The sequence below is a fragment of the Corvus brachyrhynchos genome, unplaced genomic scaffold (assembly GCF_000691975.1).
Source record: "Corvus brachyrhynchos isolate BGI_N302 unplaced genomic scaffold, ASM69197v1 scaffold114, whole genome shotgun sequence".
Lineage (NCBI taxonomy): Eukaryota > Metazoa > Chordata > Aves > Passeriformes > Corvidae > Corvus > Corvus brachyrhynchos.
In genome coordinates this window covers 6,716,276-6,738,896 of record NW_008238337.1, presented here as the reverse complement: position 1 = coordinate 6,738,896, position 22,621 = coordinate 6,716,276, and the positions used below count along the sequence as shown (strand labels likewise).

At 43.5% G+C, this 22,621-nt stretch overlaps 1 protein-coding gene across 16 annotated transcripts in view; it reads right to left on the bottom strand.

Moving 5' to 3' along the window:
• FBRSL1 (fibrosin like 1) overlaps positions 1-15,458 on the bottom strand; it is a 374,043-nt gene extending 358,585 nt beyond the window's left edge. For 15 of the 16 annotated variants that reach the window (XM_017734929.1, XM_017734930.1, XM_017734938.1 and 12 more), the window contains exon 1: positions 15,258-15,455. In XM_017734929.1, coding sequence (XP_017590418.1) covers positions 15,258-15,452 — 195 coding nt within the window. In that variant the 5' untranslated portion in view covers positions 15,453-15,455. Of the gene's footprint in view, positions 1-15,257 lie in introns of all 16 variants that reach the window. The other variant, XM_017734940.1, reaches the window with a different exon arrangement.
• Between the last annotated feature and the right edge of the window lie 7,163 nt (positions 15,459-22,621).

Genomic DNA, 22,621 nt, shown 5'->3' with positions numbered 1-22,621 from the left:
GAAGGTTGGGTTGTGACATGGATGAGTGCACCCACAGCAATTTCCTTCCAGGTAGCACACACACAGGGTAGTAGAGCCCAAGGCAGCAGAGGTTAACAAGCTGGGATCCCCTTGGGTCTGCATTCCTGTTCCTCCTCTCTGCTGAAGCTTATGCCACTGAATAGTCATAACTTGTTGCTAAATGAGGCAATCATTCCCATGCCTAGTAATGCCACACTCCCCATGGATTTTGCTGGGCAGGCAGAATTTTAAGAATTTGGAGTATTTTCCAGTTAGCTTCAGTGAACAGAATGTAAGCCACCAACACCGGAGGTGCCAACACAACCCACCAGCAGCTGCTATTTCCCTCCCATCTTCTGTTAGGGAAAATCTTTTGGATGCCAAACCCCCTGAAGCACAGATCTGCCACCCTCACACCTGGTTAGACCTTAACAACTCCTTTTGCCTCTTCTCTTCTGAGGTCAGTGAGGAAAGCAAAGGGCTCCTGCACTCGCTGCAGGAGGACCAGAAGACCACATGAAAGGTGAAGGTCTGGGTTTCTGAGCTACGAGCAATACATAAACAAATGCCACTTCTGGGAAGAATAAAAGAGACGAATTAACACTGAATTGCAGAATTTTTTTTTCTTGGCAAGCCTTTATAGCTCACTGCAATCAGCTCAACATATATTTCATACTCTAAGCTCATAATCAAGTGGGGCTATTTCAGAGTAGTAGATACCTGAGTCCTATTTCAAGCTTCCTTAAGTGGATCTATTCCTTCCTAAAGCCACCAGAGAAGCCAGTTACCAAAGACAGAAAACCACAAAATTACACATTCAGTACTTCTAACCAGCTCTTCACCCTAGAAGACTTTTAGAGGGTATATAATTAAGAAAAAGAAAATGGTTAGGCTTAAAAACTGGCCGAGCGAGTTTGCTATCAAGATCCTTGCCGGTGTTTGCACTGTGGAAACACCCTCACACCTAGTTCTCAATCATGAGATGATGATTAATACCAGCATTAGATCATCCTCAGCAATTGCCAGAGCTTTCTGCAAGGTTCTTGCTGGATTAAATCATTGAATGGTGCTCAGCACCTCTAAGCAAGCCCTTGAAACCTGATGCTGGCATCCATCCCGGGCACCTGATCTGGCACATTAATCCTGCATGATGCACAAACACTAACTTGAAAGGAGTCACTTCTCTCGTGTCCTCCATCTGAACCAGCTCCTTGTGCTCTGAGTCCGCTCTGAGCTGATGTGCCAGCGCTGTTTCCAAATCCAGACAAGTCTGTGGGTGATGAGGTTCCACAACTTAAGGCTAGACCCTTAAATCTTGCAAGACCCAGGCTCCTACAGCAATGACCTCCTCCCTTACTTCTTTAGGTTGAAAAAATAGTCTTGTGTTTTGCTGTGTGATAATAAAATAATCATCACGTCCCCTACTACTTTACCTCTGTGTATTGCAAGCATTTTAAAAAGCAAGTAAAAATTATTTTCTCCCCATTACAGATAAGCAACCACACAAAGGATATGGCTAAGCAATTTACCCTCCTGCCCAGTAATCTAGTAGCACAAATCCTTTAAACTCAACAACTTTACCAACTAGCACTACTGACAAGAATACAGCCTTCCCTTCTCTCCCAGACAGGGTTATTTTTTGAGGACGAGGAGAAGGGGTTTTCAAATTATGTGTCTGCATTGTCTAGAAACATAAAAAACCTCAGATACCAAGTACCATCATGCTAGAGCAAGATTCCTATTCAATACAGAAATAAAAATATCACATACAAGTTAATTCCTTACAGAGTGACTACCAGGTGAAAGCCACTATCTGATAGTGAAAAAGAATGTATCACTTGTTTAATTTTTATTTTAACATATATAGCTCAGAACTGGAAACAGCTCATTTTTTTGGATAGGTAGAAAGAAAAGATTGACTTCTACTGATTGAATCCGAATTCTGTCAGAACAAGCTTCAAGTCAACAAGTATGTCAATACTTAACTAGGAATTAACTAAGGGCTCCCATTTGTGTAGTTGTGTTAACAGCCTTTGCTGCACAAAACAAGTGAAAAAGCCCTTCAGCTTTTTAGCAGGTTTAGCAGATCCACCTTAGGCCATTACAGCACATCTCCACAGGTCTCTGAACAGCAGGATACACCGATCAATGCGGGTCACATGGTGCTGAATGCTGCAAAAATCCTCTCCCTTCTCTACATCCTGCAAATGAATACAGCTGAAGCAGGAGAAATTCCTGTTATTGCCTATGTAAGTTACAGACATTCTGCCAAAATAAATAAATAATTACCATTAGGAAAATGAGCACATGACGCCACAGAAGGAAGCCTCTGGAATGATCAGAAATCCTATTCTGAGCCCCATTAATGGAGCACAACAAACATCTTAAAACAGCTTGTGCATTTTATGTGCCTGGATCTATCAAAGTAGAAGAAAGACATTTATTCTAGTAAAAGGTATCAGAATATGAAACTAGAAAGCAGAGCAAACTTCCTAAGTGGGATTTGCATAAATGCTTAAGTGAACGAGGAGCACATTGCACAACAAGTCACTGGGATTTAGGCTCTCAGCTAACGGAATCCTTATGGGGGCAATTTCAGCCCCATCCAACCTGGCCTTGGACACTTCTTGGGGATGGAGCAGCCACAGCTTCTCTGGGCAGCCTGTGCCAGTGCTTCATCACCCTCCTAGTGAAGAAACTCCCAACAGCTCATCCGCTTCTGTATTCTTTTATTCATAGGAAGAACACATTCATGTGTTCAGACTTCACAAGCGCCAAGTTTCAAGCCACTGAAACCCTCTCATAGAAAAATTGTGATTTGTGATGAGCAGTTATCATGGGACTGTAAATAAATTCTTATTCTTAAAGTACAGTGGCAGGTCAGTAAATGCTGAGATCCAGAGTGGTGATACTTGTGTAGCTGAAGAAAAGGGAAAAAAATGCAATTCAAGCAGCAAGGACTTAAAAGCTGCTAGAGTAAAAAGGGGTTTGTGAAAGAAATCATCTTTACAAAGCTACATGATAGTTGGATGAACACAAAGCACTATAAAAATAGCCAATTCCTGAAAAATATTATTTCCCTGTTTCTTGGGTCAGTAAATCCCCTATTAACTACCAAAATATCTGCTTTTGGCCATGCCTTAGGCTTATGCCTATTTGAAGTAACCCAAGGTTGTCAGACAACAATTCAGTTCCTACTAAAGAACACACACACAAAACCCCCCCAAAACCCCCATCAACACCAACAAAAAGCCCACCACAAAACAAATTACTGGGGGTTTTTTCTCTGGGACAATGCAGACTTTATTACATCTGCTATTACAACGTGCCTATAGCAGTGTTCTCTAACAAGCAGCCCCAAGGTCAAATATGTTCCTTGATCAATTTACCAGAGGTCCCTGGTGCTGCTGCTGTGGGTAGACTGACTGGGGAAAAAAATAATCCCTTTATTCCTTTGCTTCACTATAAGAAAAAAAAAAAAGCTGTCACAAAGACATTTTTCTTCTCCCTCTGCTCTTGACAAGTCAGGTAAACAGGGAGGGAATACCCAGCTGCAAAGGACTGTAAGAGACCAGCATTTGTACAGGCATATAAAACCACACTGTTTATTTACCAAGCTACTCAACGTATCAGGATGATTCAGAACAAGGCTAAGGGGATCGGGAACATGTCTTAGCAAAACACCTGCAGTATTTTGCATGAGGACAAATAAAAGGCACTCTGGATGTGAGTGTTGTGTGGTCATCTTTGTACAGGAATTTAACAGCTCAGTACATTGCTACAGTCAAATAACTCCGACAAGCAATAGCACTAATTCAGAGATGCTCTGAGCAGCGTAGTCACCACATTAACCCTCTCCTAGTTTTGCCAGTAAAGCTGTGACTGGTTTTGCTCAACACACCAGTATCAACCAGTAAGTAGTAACTCTACCCAGAAAAGCAGATTTGACACTGGCAGACTTGCTACAGAAATCGCTTCAGGCTTGCATCAAGCAGCAGGAAAGGAGTTAATCTCATTGGTCACAATGCCAAGTACCACTCTTACTCATGCCTGACTGCATGACTTTTGTTTCATATGTTGTGATTTATTTATTTTGACTCTGTGTGTGGGTTTTAGTCACAGACTGGCACCAATGTTAATGGGAACTGTCCCATTCAGCCCCCCAACCTGGAGTGAGTCTGGAGCTCCACGTGCCTCCAGTTATTTGTGGGTGATTGTAGGGATTGTCTTTGCTTACTCCTTATGGCTGATTCCCATCGCTTCTGAACAAACAGGCTAATTCCTGCAAACAGCCCCTTTAAAGACACCTCCCTCAAAAGAAAAAAAAAAAAAATTACCCTTTGCTAATGGCCTATAATGGGTCTAAATAAAGCCTGAGCTGTTCCTTACTCATGCATAACTTCATTGCTTCTATTCCCTTCACACCCTGCCCGCTTGGCATAATTTGCAGAAGGGTTTTAGCATGGACAATTGAAACACCCACATGCTGCCTGAACTAAAAAGCTTAATCCTAGATCCCCTTTCTTCCTGTGTGATAGCTAAATGTGGCTTTTATTTTGATAATGCTGGTCCCATCTGCACTGTTTCAACCCATGAAGACTAAACTCCAACCACATCCCCACACAGATTAGGACAGCATCTCACCCCACACAATGGCTGGAGAAGGCTTAACATCTGGCAGAACTCCAACTTCACATTTCATATGGCCAGAATAGAATTCCCCCTAAATTAGCAGACTCCACGTGTAAAAACCCTAAGTCGCCACACGTGGTAATTAATTAGCACACACCTTGGTGTGGTCCAAAATCAGCACATGGACAAAGGATGAGCCACAAAGGGGCCACAAAGAACAGTTGACAGCTTCTTCCAAGACCACGCATTCCCACTCGGGTGCCATGCCCTGAAACAGTTTTAATCCATCTTTCTCTTTAAGCAGAGACAGCACTGCCACTGACGATGATACGACAGTGACAAAGGAGGGCTGAAATTCAGACCCAAATTGTTATTCCCCTCAGCTAGGCAGTTATGCACAAGAAACACTGCTTGTAAACACTTCTTTGTCAAACACTCAATTACAAGCTGCTTTATGAACAAAATGAGGCAGTCGCAAGGAAAGCGAGAGACGAAAATGGGGAAGCAATCTCCAGTGGCTCACGGCCATCACACCACCATGGCCCAGGAACATTCCAGGTCACACTGCCAGCCCCTCTCACAGAGGGCACGGGCACATGGTGGGAAAACACCAAATCCAGCTCTGCAGAACAGGGTTTGGGTTTTGAGGACCTCAACTTTGTTCTGCTGTTATGGTTATTTCCTATGCGGTAAGGAAAGAATAACTGGTTTATTTTTGTATCGTCGGTTTTCACAGTCTGAACCAGGAAGAAAAAGAGCACATGTACAAATGTGGAACAAGTTCAAAGCCCTCAATTCAGGCAACACTTGCAATATGACTCTCTTTCTTTGTGCCATCCCCATTTACACCTTTATACACTGAAATTGCTCCATATAAGCTAAAAAGTAACTGGAAACTGGAACATTCTTTTTTTTCATGTTAAAGCTGCTGATGTATTCCACAATGTCCAACTGAGCTACCTCCATCTTCAATCCTAAAAGGACTGAAGCCCTAACTCCAAAGAGACACTTCTGACTGACACTACAGCCAATAAATGTCATGCTAAATTATAAAATATTGCCCTATGACCACTCAAAAGCTTTGAGAACCAACGGAAAGACAACTTTATGAGATTTAGTACCACTTTCCAGGAGGCTGCAATGTTACAGCACCACAGGGCTCTTCATCACAGCACTGTTATTCAAGCTGCCCTGGACAGCACCCACTACTTGATCCATTACCTTGTCCCTGGATTCTTTGAGCAATATTATTCCAGTGGATAAGATTTCCCCTGGAAAGAGTTTTTTCCTTGTTTTTACTGTTCAGTGTCAATGAGTCAAGCAGAGCTGTAGGAGGAAACATCAGAGAGCAAAGTGAAACCCATTGCTAATTTTCATCTTTAGCTGGCAATGGATCCGCAGCTGAAGGAAGAATCGAGCCTGGGCTCCTTTCCCTAGAGCTCAACTGAAACCCTTTAACCAGAAGAAAGTGGAAGGGGGAAGAAAAGGTGAAGATAAAAGATTTGTTTTTAAATTAAAAAACCTGCACATATTTACACAGTTGACTTTAGACACAAACATCCAGAATCCAACAGCTACCCAAAGAATACTTTGCTTCATAATTTCAACAATTCCAACTGAGAAAGAGCAAAACTGAATGAAAGCTAACAGAAAGAAAAAAAGCCCCAACTTTTGCATATGACGATAGTAAGAGGTTTTGGGTATCATTCCTATACTTAATAAATGAAACCTTGTTAGGATTTTTTTTTAATAAGTTAATTTCAATGCTCAACTTCAGAAAAATGTTAGAATCAATTTAGAGTGCTAATAGCTCAAAAAACCTACATACAGACAACATATTTCAACTCCTGACTTAAAAGATACATCCCCAACTACACCTTAGGACTCTCTCAACCACTAAGTTTGGAAGAGCTTTAAATCTATCACAAAACCCTACTGGCTTTATTTAATTTTTGTATTTCTTTAAGACAAAACATTAGGGAAAATAGACTGATTTTGACAAAACAATTGTGCAATGGCATTCACCTGAATAGCTACTAATAACCTTGCTTGAAGGAAAAATGCAAGTGCTTATTTTACCTAAGAGATGCCTTCAAACCAAAGATGTGCTCACTCAAGCTGTGTATATTCTCAACAGCTCGTGTAAACCATCCATCAGGCAGAAGTATGAAAATTATCTCCCTTAAGAATCCACACAGAAAGAGGCTGAGGGATGTGGGTAACACTGCCCGAGGCTGCAGTTTGTGAGGCGAGAGCAACTGAGCGGTGGAAAACAGCATCATCTTTGATACGCTTCCACGAGGAAAGCCAAGTGAGCTGGACCAGTGCCACTGAATGACTTCAGGCAAAGACTGGCAGCTGCCAAAGCAATCCTGCTACAGCTCCTGGCACACTGGGTATCCCAGCAGTCTCCTGAAGAAGCTGAGATCCAAGGCCAACAGTGAGCAAGGACAAGTTCTGCATGAGGAAAGTAACAGCACCTCATGAAAAAGGTATTTATCCTGCCTCAACCACACATGACATTGGGATGTCACTTTGCTTTAAATCAGCTCAGATTTAGACTGGAGCAGCGCAGATGGTTTAGTTATCACACTGATAAGTGTGCTAGGAGAAGAATATTGGCTGTCTGCATCAACTGTGCTTATTTCACACCAATAAAAATACCTGTGATCATCCCAAATATCACTGCAGACATGTGGTGCAAGCAGAGGAACATAGGCTACAATTAGGTAACAGATCCAAGCCTCTTCTGCAAAGTTAGCTAAAATACTGGGCAGCTAGTGCTTAAATCAAATTAACTATCCATTCAGATGCTTCTTGTCCAAATCAGGAAAACAACATCCAAAAAGACTGTGGCTTCTTCAGGGTCCTAGCCCCTCCTGCAGCATCCACAATGAACCCAGGAAAAAGGTCTTACACATCTCACAGGACACCTGGAACATGTCCTGTCTCACAGCTATGAAGAGATGTACAGTAAAAACCTCCAGCCAGGGTTTTGAATCTATTCAAACAGCCCACACTACTCCATTTTCAACTTGCTAAAATCACAACTACAATAGAAGTGCTCTATCTTGGTACTTTCTCCAAAAGAAACATACAAATAAAAAATGAGAGGAAGGAAGAAGGAAAAGAAAGAGGACTTTGTGCATTGTGTCAACCAACTATATTCAACAGGGAAAAAGATACAAGTGGTTATAGCTTCCTGTAAATTACTTCGTGTAATTAAATCCCCTTCTCTAAATTACAGACCATTTAGCTCTTTTATAACAATGTAACCAATGACCACCAACAACCTTTTTTATAGCATCTAATGCCACCTAAGTTGTTAGCAATGAAATTTCCTTTATATTTCTCCCTTTCAAAAGAAGCTGCTGTAATGAGATTCATTCACAGCTACTTACAGACTGTCATCGAGAAGAGAGGATCACTTGTTTCCCTTTATTCTGCTCCTCTTTGAGGCTATAGTTAAGCAAACGTGACCTAAAGTCCTTATCAGTCATCTAAATGCAGGCAGAGAAGTTAAAGGTGACCAGCAAGAGTTTTTAAACATGGATTTTATAACTGGTTTGATTCTCCACATACATACAACATCACTTCCTTACACGGCACCAGCGTGGCTTAACTATCTTCCTACCACTTGAATTTTCTGACCTTTCTTAACTTTGAAACCACCAGGAACATCATGTCAAGATTTGTTTGCAAGCCCCTGTTCGCTGGGGACAAGTCCTGCCCGATGAGAGCTGCTCTGAGCGGCTTCCCCTGGACTGCTCCCTTTAGGAAATGTCTGCAGTTACAGAGCTCTGCTCAGCCACGCTTCGCTGGGGCTGCAGCTCCTGCGCCTGCTGCCGTGGGGAGCCGCGATGGAGGCCTGAGGCCCCTGAAGTCACTGCAGTTCAGCTCCACTGCAGGCATCCACGCAGCATCCTGTGCTTTCCTCGCTGTGCTCTCTAAACCTACTCCAACATGTCCTCAAAGTGCCAGCAGCCATCTGGAGAGCTGGCCACCTCGCTGTTGGCCAGATGCTGTGAAGTGCGAGCAGTGAGGGGACAAATGGAAATCTTGGAGAAGAGGAAAAGCAGGGACCAAGAAGGCAGAAGCCGGTGCTGCAGGCAAAGCCTTGGGGTCTGGTAGTGAACACAGCGTGGTTGATGCCGTAACAGCAGCAGTATGATCCTTAAATACAAAGCAGGGAGCAGAGTGCTCGTGGCAAGGCAGTCCCCATGGGCCCCCAAGCCCTGCTTGCTCTGACACCCAGAACAAATCCCCACCCAAGCAAAGCCCATGGCAGTGAAGTGCTGGCCAGGTGAGCCAGCCCTGCCCAACCCAGCACAGGCACACCAAGGAGCTGCACTCAAGAGCCAGCTGAACCTCTCTGGCAGAATCAGGGGAGCTCAACAAAAGCAGGGACAAGTGGGGACACATGGAGCAGCAATACTGACAAGGGAAGGTCAGCTACAGAACACACTGGTCCAGACAAGCAAGCATTTCACTATTCAGTGAAAAAGACAAAGCCACATTCTCTTACATATAAGACTTCCAGCAGCCAAAACATGCTTTACATCACTGTTCGGAAAATAATATTTGCAGTGTAGTAAAATCCAGCATATGCTTCTGTTTCATTCTTCAGCATTAGTCTAAAAATAGTTGGACACCCCACAATTCTAATAAGCATGATTTCTTCAATTTATGTTTCCCTACCAGAATGCAGAGGGTTTTGAAATATATTTTTTCTGGCTTAAGCAAAGGCCGCCTCTTGTCACAGTTCCCAGAGGGTTGATGGCACTGTTTTGCACTACTCCTGAAGCACAGTGTGTTACAGAAATCTGTCATGGAAGCCGTGCTGTAGCTCTCCAAAGGTGGCTGCAATCCCAAGATGAAGTTACCTGTGCCACAGCTATAATGTAGACTTTAATAGTCTGATATTGGTACAGCATTTTAAACAAACTACACACATTGCAAAGTTCTCCCTCTGCTGCAGAGCAGGCTCTGCAGCCACTTCAAGAATCTCGATGAATTCTTGGATAAATTTAGCAAAAACAACAGCACTTCTTTGTAATAGCAGGGTTTCATTTGGGAAATAAACATCCACTTTTTATTTACAAAGGATTTTTCCTTCTCCTGCCACTGCTGTGCTATGCCTACTGCTTCCCTCTACTTTGATCCAGAAAACAGAATACCAAGTGCCTAACTGGGACTTAAAGCAGATTTTTAAATTAGTTCCTGACAGTGCAAACAGATTGCTATTGATTGAAATGAGGCAGATTTTAGGCCTTGGATTAGCAAACCTAATGCCTCAATGCCGTGTTGCCCATTTCAGTACTTTGCACCGTTGCTCCCCAGTGGTTTCCCAGGCAGCTGTGGAGTCTCTGCAGTTGCAGATTAGCGTGAGAGAGCAGGGCAGGGCCATCTGTGGCTGCGCCTGCAGCCCTGCTCAGCCGGAACAAGGCCTCCTCCCAAATCCCCGGGGCCAGGACCCTGCTCTACACCCTCATTAGGAGCTCTGGAGCCAGCGAGGCTGTTCATAAATTCAGGAGGGAGTCTGTGTTTGGGAAGGCTTTGCTGGAGCCCAGCACCACAACTCGCCAAGCTCAGTGACCTCCACTGCTGGCCACGGCCACGCTGGATGGAACCAAAGCACCAGGAGAAGTCAAACCCCAGCTTTCCAGACAGCCTGGCCAAAGTCTGGGACAGAGACTTCACCCTTCCAGACAGCCTGGCCAAAGTCTGGAACAGGAGCTTCACACAGGCAATGGCACTACCTGATCAGCCCTACCCTCCCAGCCAACACAAATGCCTACTTAAAAATAATCAGTGCAGAGCTTTCATATCCAAATTGTACATTCTTGTACTTACAAAGGTAGAAGTGGATTCTGCTTTTAAGCAACATTTCACTGATTAAAAGAAAATGGCCTTTTTTCCTCTTGCTTTGTTGTTTAGTTTCAAAGAATGTTTAAATAACAATATCTGCTAACAAAAAGGGTAACATCAATTAGAAACAGAAAGAAACTAGTCTGTATAATTTCAGTGTTCAAAAGCAGCGAAATGCAAACACCAAAGCAGCACACACCAAACCAAACCAATCCCCAAAACCCACATTAAAGGCAACCTTTCTTCTTTTTCTTTTTTTTTTTTTTTCCGGTAAGCTGACTGCCTAGAATTCATTGGGTTTTAGAAGCCTGAGATACTGAAGGTAACAGAGTAAGTTACTGTTATATCTAGACCCTCTTAGACACAATTCAGCTTCCAAATGCTACGTTATTAAGACATGGAAGAACAGGCTTATCCATGTCCTCTGGCTAAAGACAAAGACTCCAAAGGTTATTTTTCAGACTCACTCTCCTATGTGGCTGCCGAACCCCAGCTATGAAAGGGACATTTCAGTCTCTCATCTGTGCACCACTAAGCACACACAGCCTCCAGCCCACCAGTGGCTTCAAGTCCAAGCTTTCCAATTACTCTTATTATCAGAAAAAATACAAGTAAACCTCAAGCAGCTACACTCTCCTATTGCCCAAGCGTCAGCACAAACAATATAATGCCAAAAGAAATTTTCCACACAAAGTATTTCATTATCCAGACGAGTTTCTAGACCGTTTCTCTCTGTCTTGGGAAAGGCCCCACAGCCTTGCAGTACCACCACCACCACCACCACACACAAACAAGGGTACGTAAATGGTTTGAAAAGGAGCTATCAATTTTCACCTAGGCATCAGAAGAAACAACGTGCATCCTGGATGGAAAAAATGACTTAGTGTATCACCTTTAGCTCAGATCAGCAGTAACCCAGAGCACGGCTCTCCTGGGGGGCAGGGAGGGTGTTATATCCATTAATGAATGTTGGATAATGAGATGATGAGCATCACAGAAAAACCACATGAATAGGTAATCAAACTTGTTAATGCAATTTAGCAGTTCCAGTCCAGCAAGAGCCACAGCAACAAGATACATTAATTGCTGATAGCTCTCAGCAGTTTGGGGAAGGCTGGGGAGTGAATGAGACTCAGGAATTAGCTGTGCTTTCCCTCCCTCCAGGAAGCTCTGCTGAAGTCACAGAGATGTCAAGCCTCCGGAGCAACACGACCGCGTTAACTCCCCTGCCCTCTCCTCCCATGCTCCAAAGCCAGCACGCTATTTATGAGCACTAAATACGTGCTACACCACCCTGTGCTCCTCAGCTTCTCTGAGACTCTTCCTCATCTCGGGTGATTTAAACAGTGGGTGAGAAAAGGAAGGAGGAGGTGTAAGACACTAATCTTCGTGACAAATGACTATTTGCAGAACAGTGTGTTATTACAGCAGCATTTAACATCTAAATATATTCAACACACCGCGATGCTCCCAAGCTGACTAAACAGAGAGCTTAAAGCTAAGCTATCTGGAAATACTAGCAACTCTTTCCTATTAGCCCCAACTCTTTTCCAAAGGTGGTCATTGTACAGAAAGGGCAATGAATGTGACTAAAGCCCCCAAAAAAAAAGAAAACCCCCAAAAACCCAACTGCTCTACACCCATGGTGCTCAGACTTTCGGAGGAATAAGCAACTCCAAAAATGAAACCAGAAAAGAGAAGAACAGCTCAGCTAAGACTAATCAAAGACCGACTCAAAGAGCGACTCTCCAAAAACTAGAGGAATGACCTAGGACACATAAGGGAGCACTGGAACTAAGAGGTTTCATTTTATATGTATCTCTTACTTAATTGAATCAAATCGTACATCCAACCCTTTAAATCCCTTAAACGGGTGATGGGCTGCTCTCCCCCACCAGCACTGTGTGCAGCTGTGGTGGGGACTCCTTTCCCCCAACCACTGGGTTAGCCTTGGACACGGCCTTTTGAAAAGGCAATGACTCAACTTCCAAGGAATGCTCCTGTGCTGGAGGCAGTTCCAGCCTTTCAGAGGGGCTGGATATACTGCAGGCCACTCTGGCTACAGGGAAATACACCACAGCTTTCAACATTTTCTCACTCCTTGATGTACCTGATCCTGATGACTGCAAGAGGTTTTGTTGACCCCCATTGTAGAACAGCAGTTTCAAGTCAGCACCTTTCCCTGTGTACATGTGTTGAGAGCAGCCCCAGACCCTGATAAATCTTGGACTAAAGGACCTAGAACTACTTGAAATGCCTTTTTCTCCCTCTGCTTAGTTACAGCAAGAGATAAATGTGTTTGAATGATTTTTACACACAGTTGGGAGTAATAGGCTGGAAAGGACAGATTGGTTCTTGCAGCCCTCTCCCCATAGCCTGAGGTACAGAACAACCAAATATTCAGGAGCAATAGCAATCTGGATGCTTTGTCAAATGGAGTGAAGTATAAATCTAATTTTCTAAACAAAGCAGACAACCTGGCACTGAAATCAGCTTACCACTTTGCACCTCTCTACAAGGATTAGCAGAATGCCATAATTATAATGCCCAATTTGATTTATTAGAGGAGGCTGCGTAGAAAAGATGACAATTCAGTAGCATTATGAAGAGAAGGAATACGAGTAGAAGGAAAGCTGCAAATTGAACAGTAATTTCTAAGCAACATCTCAATATAATTAGCATTAATTACAATAAGCTATCCAAATTAGGTATAAACCTATCTTTAATAACCCTGAGATGCAAAAATCACCCCCCAAATTCCAGGAAACTTAATATTACAGCCAATTTGTCTAGACAGCTTGGCAGGAAATGCCAGAATTCTAGGTGTGAACTTTGTGGTTACTAAAAAGAAGGAAAAATTATTGAACTTGTCTGTATCATTTGCATAATTAGTTTGAACTAAGAATAGCCTAGTTTATGTATCTTAGATTGTGCTGCTACTTTCATCATCCTTACAGACCTCCAAACTTGTCTGGTTTTCACAACTGTATCAGCTAGGATAATAGCAGGTATTTTAAAAAACTCACTTTCCAACAAGAGAGGAATTCTAAATGTGACTTCTTTAAAGAGGCACAGTGTATTAATGAGTCACTCATCACAGGTTTTATTTGATACTCTCTGTGCAAGCTCCTCACTCTTTTTAGAGTTTATTACTTATACTTACAGGTTAAAAAAAAATTAAACAATGAAAGTTGAATTGAGGTTTTTATGAATGTGGCAGAAAATCCCCTATTTAACCACTGATGGCAGCCAAACACTAGTCAGAAGAAATAAGTAAAAATGTCCCCATTTTTCAAAACTAAAATACCAATAAAACTAAATATTTGGTCAATTAAGGCAGGAGAGTATGAGAGAAATTGGAGTCTGCCAGTGCAACAAAATCTCTTACCCCAGAGGCTTCTATGGAAGTGTCATGCAATCCCTAGTGCATGCAACTATGTAAAACTGAGTTTTAAATTTCACGTAGAAGATGTCACTATTAACAACCTTTTCCTCCTGCAGGAAGAGGGAACGTCCCCACTGTCTCACACATCCACAACTATGCAAATCCCCACTGTGCACTGGATTTCCTGCAGTGTAATTTTAGATCTGAAGAAACAACTTTCACCAGACCATGAGAATTTCTAATTTAAAACGTGATGAGCACTTCTAAACCAGTATGCTAAAACATCATCCCAAAAGACTGTCTGTGGTGGAGAAGTTATAGGGGAGGGTTACATGAGATAACCTTCACCATCTTTTTAAATCTTAAAATATTGCAAGTCTGAAAAAACATTTCCAGTAACTGGACAATTCAATCTTTGGCTGTCTGGCACAGGCACAGGATTAGTTTCACGGAACAGAAGGTGCACTTGGGTTAAGCAGTTCTTTTTCTGCTGGAGGAATGGGGAATAAAAAGCACTTTTTATTGTAGTGTGTTTCTCAGCTCAGAACAAATGCTAGAAGGTCAAGTACACTGGTGTTCCCACTGGCAACCCTGTGAAGGACAACTGGGAAAGTGTCCACAGAGAGATGCTGCTGTGCCATGGGGACTGCCAACTGATGAATGCACACTAAGGCACTAACAAATCTCCCTGCTGAGCAGCAGTTAAGTGATAAAAGCCTACCAGCCACAGCGCCTTTCCTCTGTCACCTGGCCCTCTGTACACACTGTTGCTCAGATGGGAGTCTCTGGAATCATTCCCTCCAGCATCACAACTCTTCATTCATTAATGCTGTCCCACATTTTAGAAGGGTACACAGGAAAGACTGCCCAGAGCACAACTTCCTCCAAAATGACTTTTCACTTCTGAAATACTTGAATAGTCTCTCCCCCTCAACACACTGTTTTGGGGGTAAGTGAAACTTGATTCACGAGATGGACATATCCACGTTTGCAACTTCTGGGTGCACATTGCCCAGCACACATTCTCCAAAGGAAGTTATGATCTGATGGATGATTTCTAGTTGTGTCCATGACCATAAGAGCCACAAATCTATGCTATGAATCACTGCACTGTCTCAAAGCTGCAGGATACAAGGGAGGCCTGCTCCTTCCTTCCTACATTACTCAGTACACCTGGCTTCCACTTCAGCTTATGGAACCTGCCCTGAACACTGGATTTGTGCACTTGGCCACAAGTCCTCTAAGAGGCATTGCTTTCACCAGCACAAGTCACCAGAGAAGCTGTTTCCAGTGACAACCTCACCTACCAGCAAGGACACTTCACAGTGGCCAACAGACGATGGTCGCTTCAGATGAGAAGGAATTTCCCTACCTGTTTGGATAGCTTCAAGGGGAGTTTCTTCTTCATCCGTTCCTTGCCTCTTTCTGCCTCTCTCTCAGAGCTCCCCGCATCATTGTTATGGCCATTTTCACTGGGCTCAGCAGATACACAGTTTTCAGATTCTCTAGGTTTCTTGCCTGGATGCCTCTCCCATTTCTCCTTCCGCTCCTGAGGCTTTAGTGACATGTCCTTCTGCAAAGGAGATTAAAAAAAAAGAATGGTAAGTTCTTTAAGTTCTTTGAGGCCACCTTTACGAACTGAGCTGTATAAATATTGAATAAAAACAAACAAGACAGAATGTTTCTTCCAGAGATGACTTAAAATGAATAATTAGGCATGCACAATGCAAACAGTAATTTTAGATTAGATTAGGATGAATACTCTCCAGGCTATGTATTTGATTCATTTCAGTGATGCTGGAACTGGCTATGAAAATGAGTTCACTTCAGATTAATTCAGAAACCATACGTCAACAGCACGTGAAAAAATCACCATGCCTTAAACTGTTCAACTGAAACAGAGGTGGGTTTTATTTTGTTTCTGATCTCAGAACTAAACACATCAGACCCCCCTTGGGGCTGACAGTCTCTGATTCACAGCAGCATTCATATGGAGAAAGGCACATCTAAAGCCCTACCCGCATTCCCTGAGCCAGAGAGATCAATGGGATCCAAACACACAACAGAGGTTCAACACTTCCAAGTGTTAAGTGTCTGCCCTGAACCAGGGCTGTAACACACAATCTAAGCACAGCTTAAAAGCGGGTATGTCATGTCATAATGATTAACATTGGAAGAGAGATCAGAGAAGGGAATTACTCCGGCTATCCCTGACATCTCTGAGGACTGAAAGCTGAACTCCTGGTGACAATGTACCAAACTCCCTACACACACCGTGTGGAAAAGGAGTTGAAGAAATAATATGCCAAATCACTATGACAGTGGGCCACTAAAGCTAGATAAATTTTCCCTTATGTCTTTTATTAACTGCTCAAGGATAAAAACTGAATTCTTACGAGAATGTTTTGCAGAGTATCTGTTCCAATTATTTTTTTATGTGAGGTAAATCAATTAGGAAATACCTTAAAAGCACTGCTTACTATGCCAAAATTTGTCAGCTTCAGCCACAGATATTTTTCTAAATGCCTTGCTTTTGACTCAAGCAGTTACATGACAGATATTTGTATCTTACATGAATGGAGATCACAATACAACTGCTCACATCAATGCACACACCACCTTCAGTACTGCAAGAGAGCTCATGAAAATCATTAGCTCTCTAGTCTCTCAAAAACTGAAGCCCAACAAAAAAAGAAAATTAGGAACTGGAATGAAATGCCCTGCTGATTGCTCCAGATTACTTCCTCCCCCTCTCCTTTAATTAGTGAATTGACTGCCTCAGTGTGCAACATGCTGATTCCACTCCAAATCACTCACTTGTTTAAAGTTACCCATCCCTGGGAAGTGAGATGATGCACTGGCACTTTAGGGTCACAGACACATTGAAATTAGAACCACGCAATAAAATACTTAGAGCTGTTTCCAATTCCAGCCCAGGCTCCCAGACAATCAGCCAGCACCCAACCTCTGTGCACCTTGGGCAGGGGTCCTGTGGGGCTGGAGGCTCGTCTTACAGCACACACAGATACAGCAAGTTGCAAAACCCCCAAAGATACAACCCCTTCCACCAAAATTAAAATACCTATCACTGTCTTGGAAGTGCAGAACACACCAGAACACAGCTCAGCTTGCCAAGTCCGTAACTAGTGAAAGAGTGAGGAAAATACCTGTCTGGCATTATTCTCCATGAATGATAAAATAAGGAATATAAATCAGTGTTTAGCTGCTCAGTTTGGCTTTTAGTTTAAAGATAACACTTTAAAGCAGGAGTTCAAGATGCCAATTAAGGAAGGTCATATTGTGCTGTTTACTGGGAAGCTACTGAGATGAAAATCAAAATGCTAATCTTCAGTAACTAATCAAAAACTGGCCGCATGGAAATGATATCTGCTAACTGATACTCAGCAAAACATTAGAAACAGAAATCACCACAAATGTGCACTTCTTCACAAAGCCATATGCAGCTTGTGACGTGACAGCGGGTGCATGGAAGATGCTGCATGAAGTGACATGGACCCCTGATGGGGGAGAAAGGAGGCTGGGGCAGGGGAATGCCACCACCTGAGAGCACCAGCAAATCATGCACTCCTGGCCTGAGGTGCAACATTCACTTCTAAAGATGCCTTCAAAGCCAATAAATTACCATTTTGGTTTAAATTCTATTTGGTTTCACATTGTGATTGGGTCTCTGTTAGTGCTTCAGGGAAAGTCTTCCCTTGGTACCCACACAGCACATTCACTGCAGGTTTTCAGACGATTCCTTTCACCACAGAACTGGTCTGGAAATCTGTGTTTTTCTCCTTACTGAATCCTACAAAATTCCCTACTTTGATATGCAGCTTTTTTATCCCTATTTTGTCTGGAGATTTAAGATTTGTCTCATCGCTGAGCTACTAGCAAAATTAATTCATGGAATACAGTTATAGCTGGATCAAAGCCAAGGAAATAATTCATTCACTTGTAGTGCCACTTGCATCCAAGAATCTCAAGCACTTTCCAAACAGCCGCGAATTAAGCCCCAAGGCCGAGGCTGCTCCTGCCTCCAGAGGGAGGACAGTACAGGAAGACCTGGAGCAGCCACGGGGACAAAGCCACGTCTGGCAGCCTGTGACAAGAAAACCTACTCCAGAGTCCCATTCCCTCCTGCTTCAGCAGAGGACACAGCTCACAGGATTTTTTCCTGAGAAGGCAGGACACTGAACTCAGCATGTCCTTGCTGACAGAGGGTGACAGCGGGGTGTTCTCCAGGCTGCTAAATGCAGACCTCTGCAGCCTCAGGCAGAGAGCAGGAGGGGGCTAATGGGGTTTCTGTTCCTGCCTGCTTTGTTTCCTTTCTATTTGCTCTACTAAAAGAGCCTTCCAGTGATTGCTCTTTTACTAAAGTTTATGACCTCCAAGTTGGGGACCTCACTTAGCACAAGAGCATACTATTTTGGGATGGGCATCTGTGCTTGTGCACAGGCAATTGCTAGAAAATTTAAGCACATCCAGAGTATACAGTACATCACAAGAGTGGACATTTATTGATGTACCTTGACTGACTCCAATCCAGAAAGCCCAGCCTGCAGGTGAGACTGGCCTCCTAACAAACTGCCCCACTGGAGCCTTCCCCCCTCGCAAGCCCAGAGCAGCAGATATTTTCACCCTTTCCATATCATGTAAAGCCTAGAGATTCACACAGTGACAGTACCTGAAGTCAGACCCCAAAGTCAAAAGGTCTCCACATCAGCCTTATGGTTTCTGCTCAACCCAGGAGTCTGCAGACCTGACTACCTTTGCTGTCGCAGGTCCAGTAAATCCCCTCCATTCTCTCTTCTCAGTTCCAGAAACAAGATTGCTAAATCTTGCACCAGAATATAGAATACTATTTTGTTCCTTACTATTCATTGCTTCCAGGACTGTCTCCTACCTGTCCTCACTTCAGAATTTCTCTGACACCTTCCAGGGCAGGCTACAGCCTCTCCATCTGCAGCCCCTTGTCTGTCTGGGCTGCAGACGGAGAGCAGATGGTTCTAATTGGCTGCATGGTTACAGATAAGGAAGAATTAGGCCTTTCTTCAGAGCCTCTTTCCTGGCAGTTACTCCATGAAACACACAGATTCTATCTTCCTATTTGTTTATTTGGATGTACAGGCACCAAAGAACACTTCATCTGAAAATGGGATTGTGATACCTCCTCCAGCTCTCCCTGGAATACCTCGCACACCAGCAGCTGTGAAGATCCACTGACAAAGACCCTGGCAAAGGCTGGCAACCCAAGTATGTAACTTGGGCTCTGCAAGAGATTTTGGGAGTCCACAATAAAAACCTTTGTGATTTTTTTTTTTTCCCATCACTATTCAGCCCAAGCTAGTTATGCAACTGTAGCTCTGCTTGCAGTGGATCTGGCAGGAACTTTTAATCACTTGGAACACTCCCTCCTGAAAAGCCACTTTTCTTCTGTCACCAAGGCACAGCTGCAATCTTCAAAGACACTCAAGGTACACACTGCTCAGTTTATAAGTAAAGCCAGGAGCAATGTGGGTGCACAGCCCTCAGCTGTGGAATGAGACTGTTCTTACCCCTAAAATGCCACAGCAAGAGACTTCTGCACAACGGACTCCACGTTGTCTGTTTGATCAGGAAATAATGATCAGCCCTGGAGGAGCCTGGCACAAGCTCACATCCCACAGCCGTCCGCTGGCTGCAGTTATCACTGCCTGTTTGCTCAGCCCAGCTCAAACTCAGCCTTAATCCTCTGAATTTACACAGCTCTGAGATCACAAAGTGTGCAGGGGAAGGCAGTGGTTGTAAATACCTTTCATACACAGGGAACACTTAAAGAACCTGAAGAAAGTGTCCAAAACCCACATAGCTAGATGAAAACTGCTGCTGGGATGCAGAGGGTAAAAATAACACCAACAGATAATAAAATAACTATCCTTAGCCCTCAAGCATCAGTTCAAAATGCAGCCCTGGTGCAAAAAACAAGTCCACTACAATCCCCCATCCCCAGGGCCCATCAGACACTGCAAGGCTCAGCCAAGGACTGGTTACACTCCATTCCTACCAGACTGCCTCTGCCAACTTCAGAAGATTATATGGGCTGCTTTCCCAGAAGGGAAACAGCCTCTAGCTTCTCTCCACAGCTCTTCACTGCAGCACTTATTCCTTAAGTTGGGGAATGTGAAACATCCTACCAAACATCAAATAGGAGAAGGATCCACACAAAGGAAATAAAAACCACTGCTGTCTCTAAAACTGACCCTGCTTGTCCCTGTTTCTGCCTCCAGCTTCTCTCAAAAAATTGCAATGGAAAAGGCCCTGAGGATCCGAGTACCATCTATCCTTATATCAACTTTATCGTGCAATTAGCAGTAGGGTTGTCAAACATGTTTGTTTAATAGTTCAGGGAGAGATCCTGGCTCAGAAAGGACCTGAAACAGATTTATTTTTAATTAGGTTAATTTTTAAATATTCCTATTGACCTGATACTCAGTTTATAGACCAGCACCACAGAAACAATTGCTGACAATTTTCTCCTGCTTCTGAGTAGACAAAACACATTACAAATACAGACAGGACCACTACAAATGCAAACCTACTGTCCATTTATTTGCATAATGGGGACACAGGAGACAGTCATTCAAATGGCAAGATAATACTGGAGATATATATGAGAAAAGACTAACTTTAAAGCATGGATTTGAAGACCAGTCTGTAGAGAGAGAGAATCCACTGCAAGAATAGGAGCTAGCACAGTAAGAGATGAATAGCCAACAGGCTAATGAAATAAGGTGAATGATAAGGAAAGGAAAAAAAGGATAAAAAAGGACCACTGGAGAGTATCAGGTAGGACCGCACCAAGGTGACTGAATTTGAACTCAGCATGCTGAACAGGCAGCAAACGCAACTGGAGATCTCGAAAATGAGCAGAAGCACATTTAACAGTGGGAGAGGGGAGAAGTTTGAGCTCTGCTCTGGAGAGCTGTGGGGCAGAGTTTGCTGTCAGTGAGGGCAGCCAGGGGTAGGCACTGCAGAAGGAGGGCTGGCCCAGAGCTCAGCACTGTGGCTCCTTGCTGGAAGCCCCCCCACGGCAGGAGGCCAGCCTGGATTCACTCTCCCAGAGCTCAGGGCACTTTGGGAAGCAGTCTGCTGGCACGTCCAGCCAGACGGCTCAATTTCCACCGATGGGGAAGTTCTCACTTCTCCTGAAATATAACACACACTTGTTTGTTTTACTTTCCAGCCCTCCCTTCTCCCCCACTGTGAACTCCACTGCACATATAACTCAAGCCCCCCCAGCCTCTCAGCCAAAGGCACTAAAGCTGTTTTAAAAGGCAGAAACAAGAGTCTAGATTTGAAGTGACTTTCTTGCTTTGACCCTACATTCAAGCAATGCAATCAATATCAATTAAAATGATTGCAAATGAAATCCTTGCTTGTTTAACCTTGGACTGCAATTCTCCTTTCACAGCTGACATATTCCAGATGAGTTTGGGTCCTGCTTTTTAAAATGCATCACATTTGCTCTGACCCTGTCACACGTTTAGCTCAAGAATAAGATGACTTTTTGACAAGACAGATTTGGAAATGTTAAGACATTTGAAGCTGACACTGGTTTGCAGGTTTATGATTCATGATTTAACTTAAAAATACAAGTGGATGAACCAAGAAACTCGCTGTAATTGAAACACTCAAATTTATTACCAGAGGCTACGTTCCTGTCACCTATGAATAGCTGAAGAGCAAGCTGCCATACTCTGCTGAACACCCGCTTGTTGTGCCTCCCAAGAATTAAGACCTTTGCTTCTAGGACATCAAAGACACAGTAACAAGTAGAGAAAGCTTGGACAAATGTTACTTCAAGACAACATAATCAAAAATCACCAAAAGGAAGGTCAGTTCACTCTACTTTTAAATGCACTTCAATCCACGTTGAATTTACAAGGCTTTGATTGCTCTTTTTGCTTGCATGAGACCTGAATAAATAATGATATAGTGCTGGGCCCTATAATTGTTTCTAAAAACTGGGGAGAAAGGGGGTGATACTGTTCCCTTCCTTTTCAATTACTCAAGGAAAAATCCAGTCCTCTCCCTCCACAGTAGGAGGAAGTACCTGGAAATAGAATGTTTAACAGTCATTTGGGGGACAATAAAAGTGAGAATGCACACAGCAAACACCTTCAGTTTAGTAAGAGGTCAAGGAAATGCGCACAGATGTGAGCATATGGTTGTCCATGTTTTTGGTATAAGCCTTTCTCCCCCATCACCCATCGGGGAGGTGGATACACAAAATCTCCCGTTTGAAACTGCACTCCACAAGCTCCACAGGCAGCCAGCCATGATTTTCTCCCTCTCCTGCAATTTCCTCCTCAGAGCCTGCGGGCGCCTCACTGCAGAGAACTGCACCCGTCTTCCTCGCTGCCTACTCACAGACACTGCACAGCTATTAGAACTCCCACAGGTGCTTGCTGTCCATCAGAAAGGAAATGATCCCATTTTAAGCCATCAGTATTTCCTCTAGTGATGGCAGTAAATGCCCGACGAGTGCTCACAGAATTACTGTCAGCGGAAAGTGTGTCAGAGAGCAAGGGAGCTTAAATGATTGAAGGGAAGCTGGGGCACCATTTTCAGGTAGATGAAATGAGGCATGCTGCAAGCACAGCCTGCCCAGCTTTTACAGGCTGCAGGAGTGCTGAAAGGTGCTGCTGCCCATGCACCACCAGGCCACCCTGCCCAGCTTCCACTGCAGAT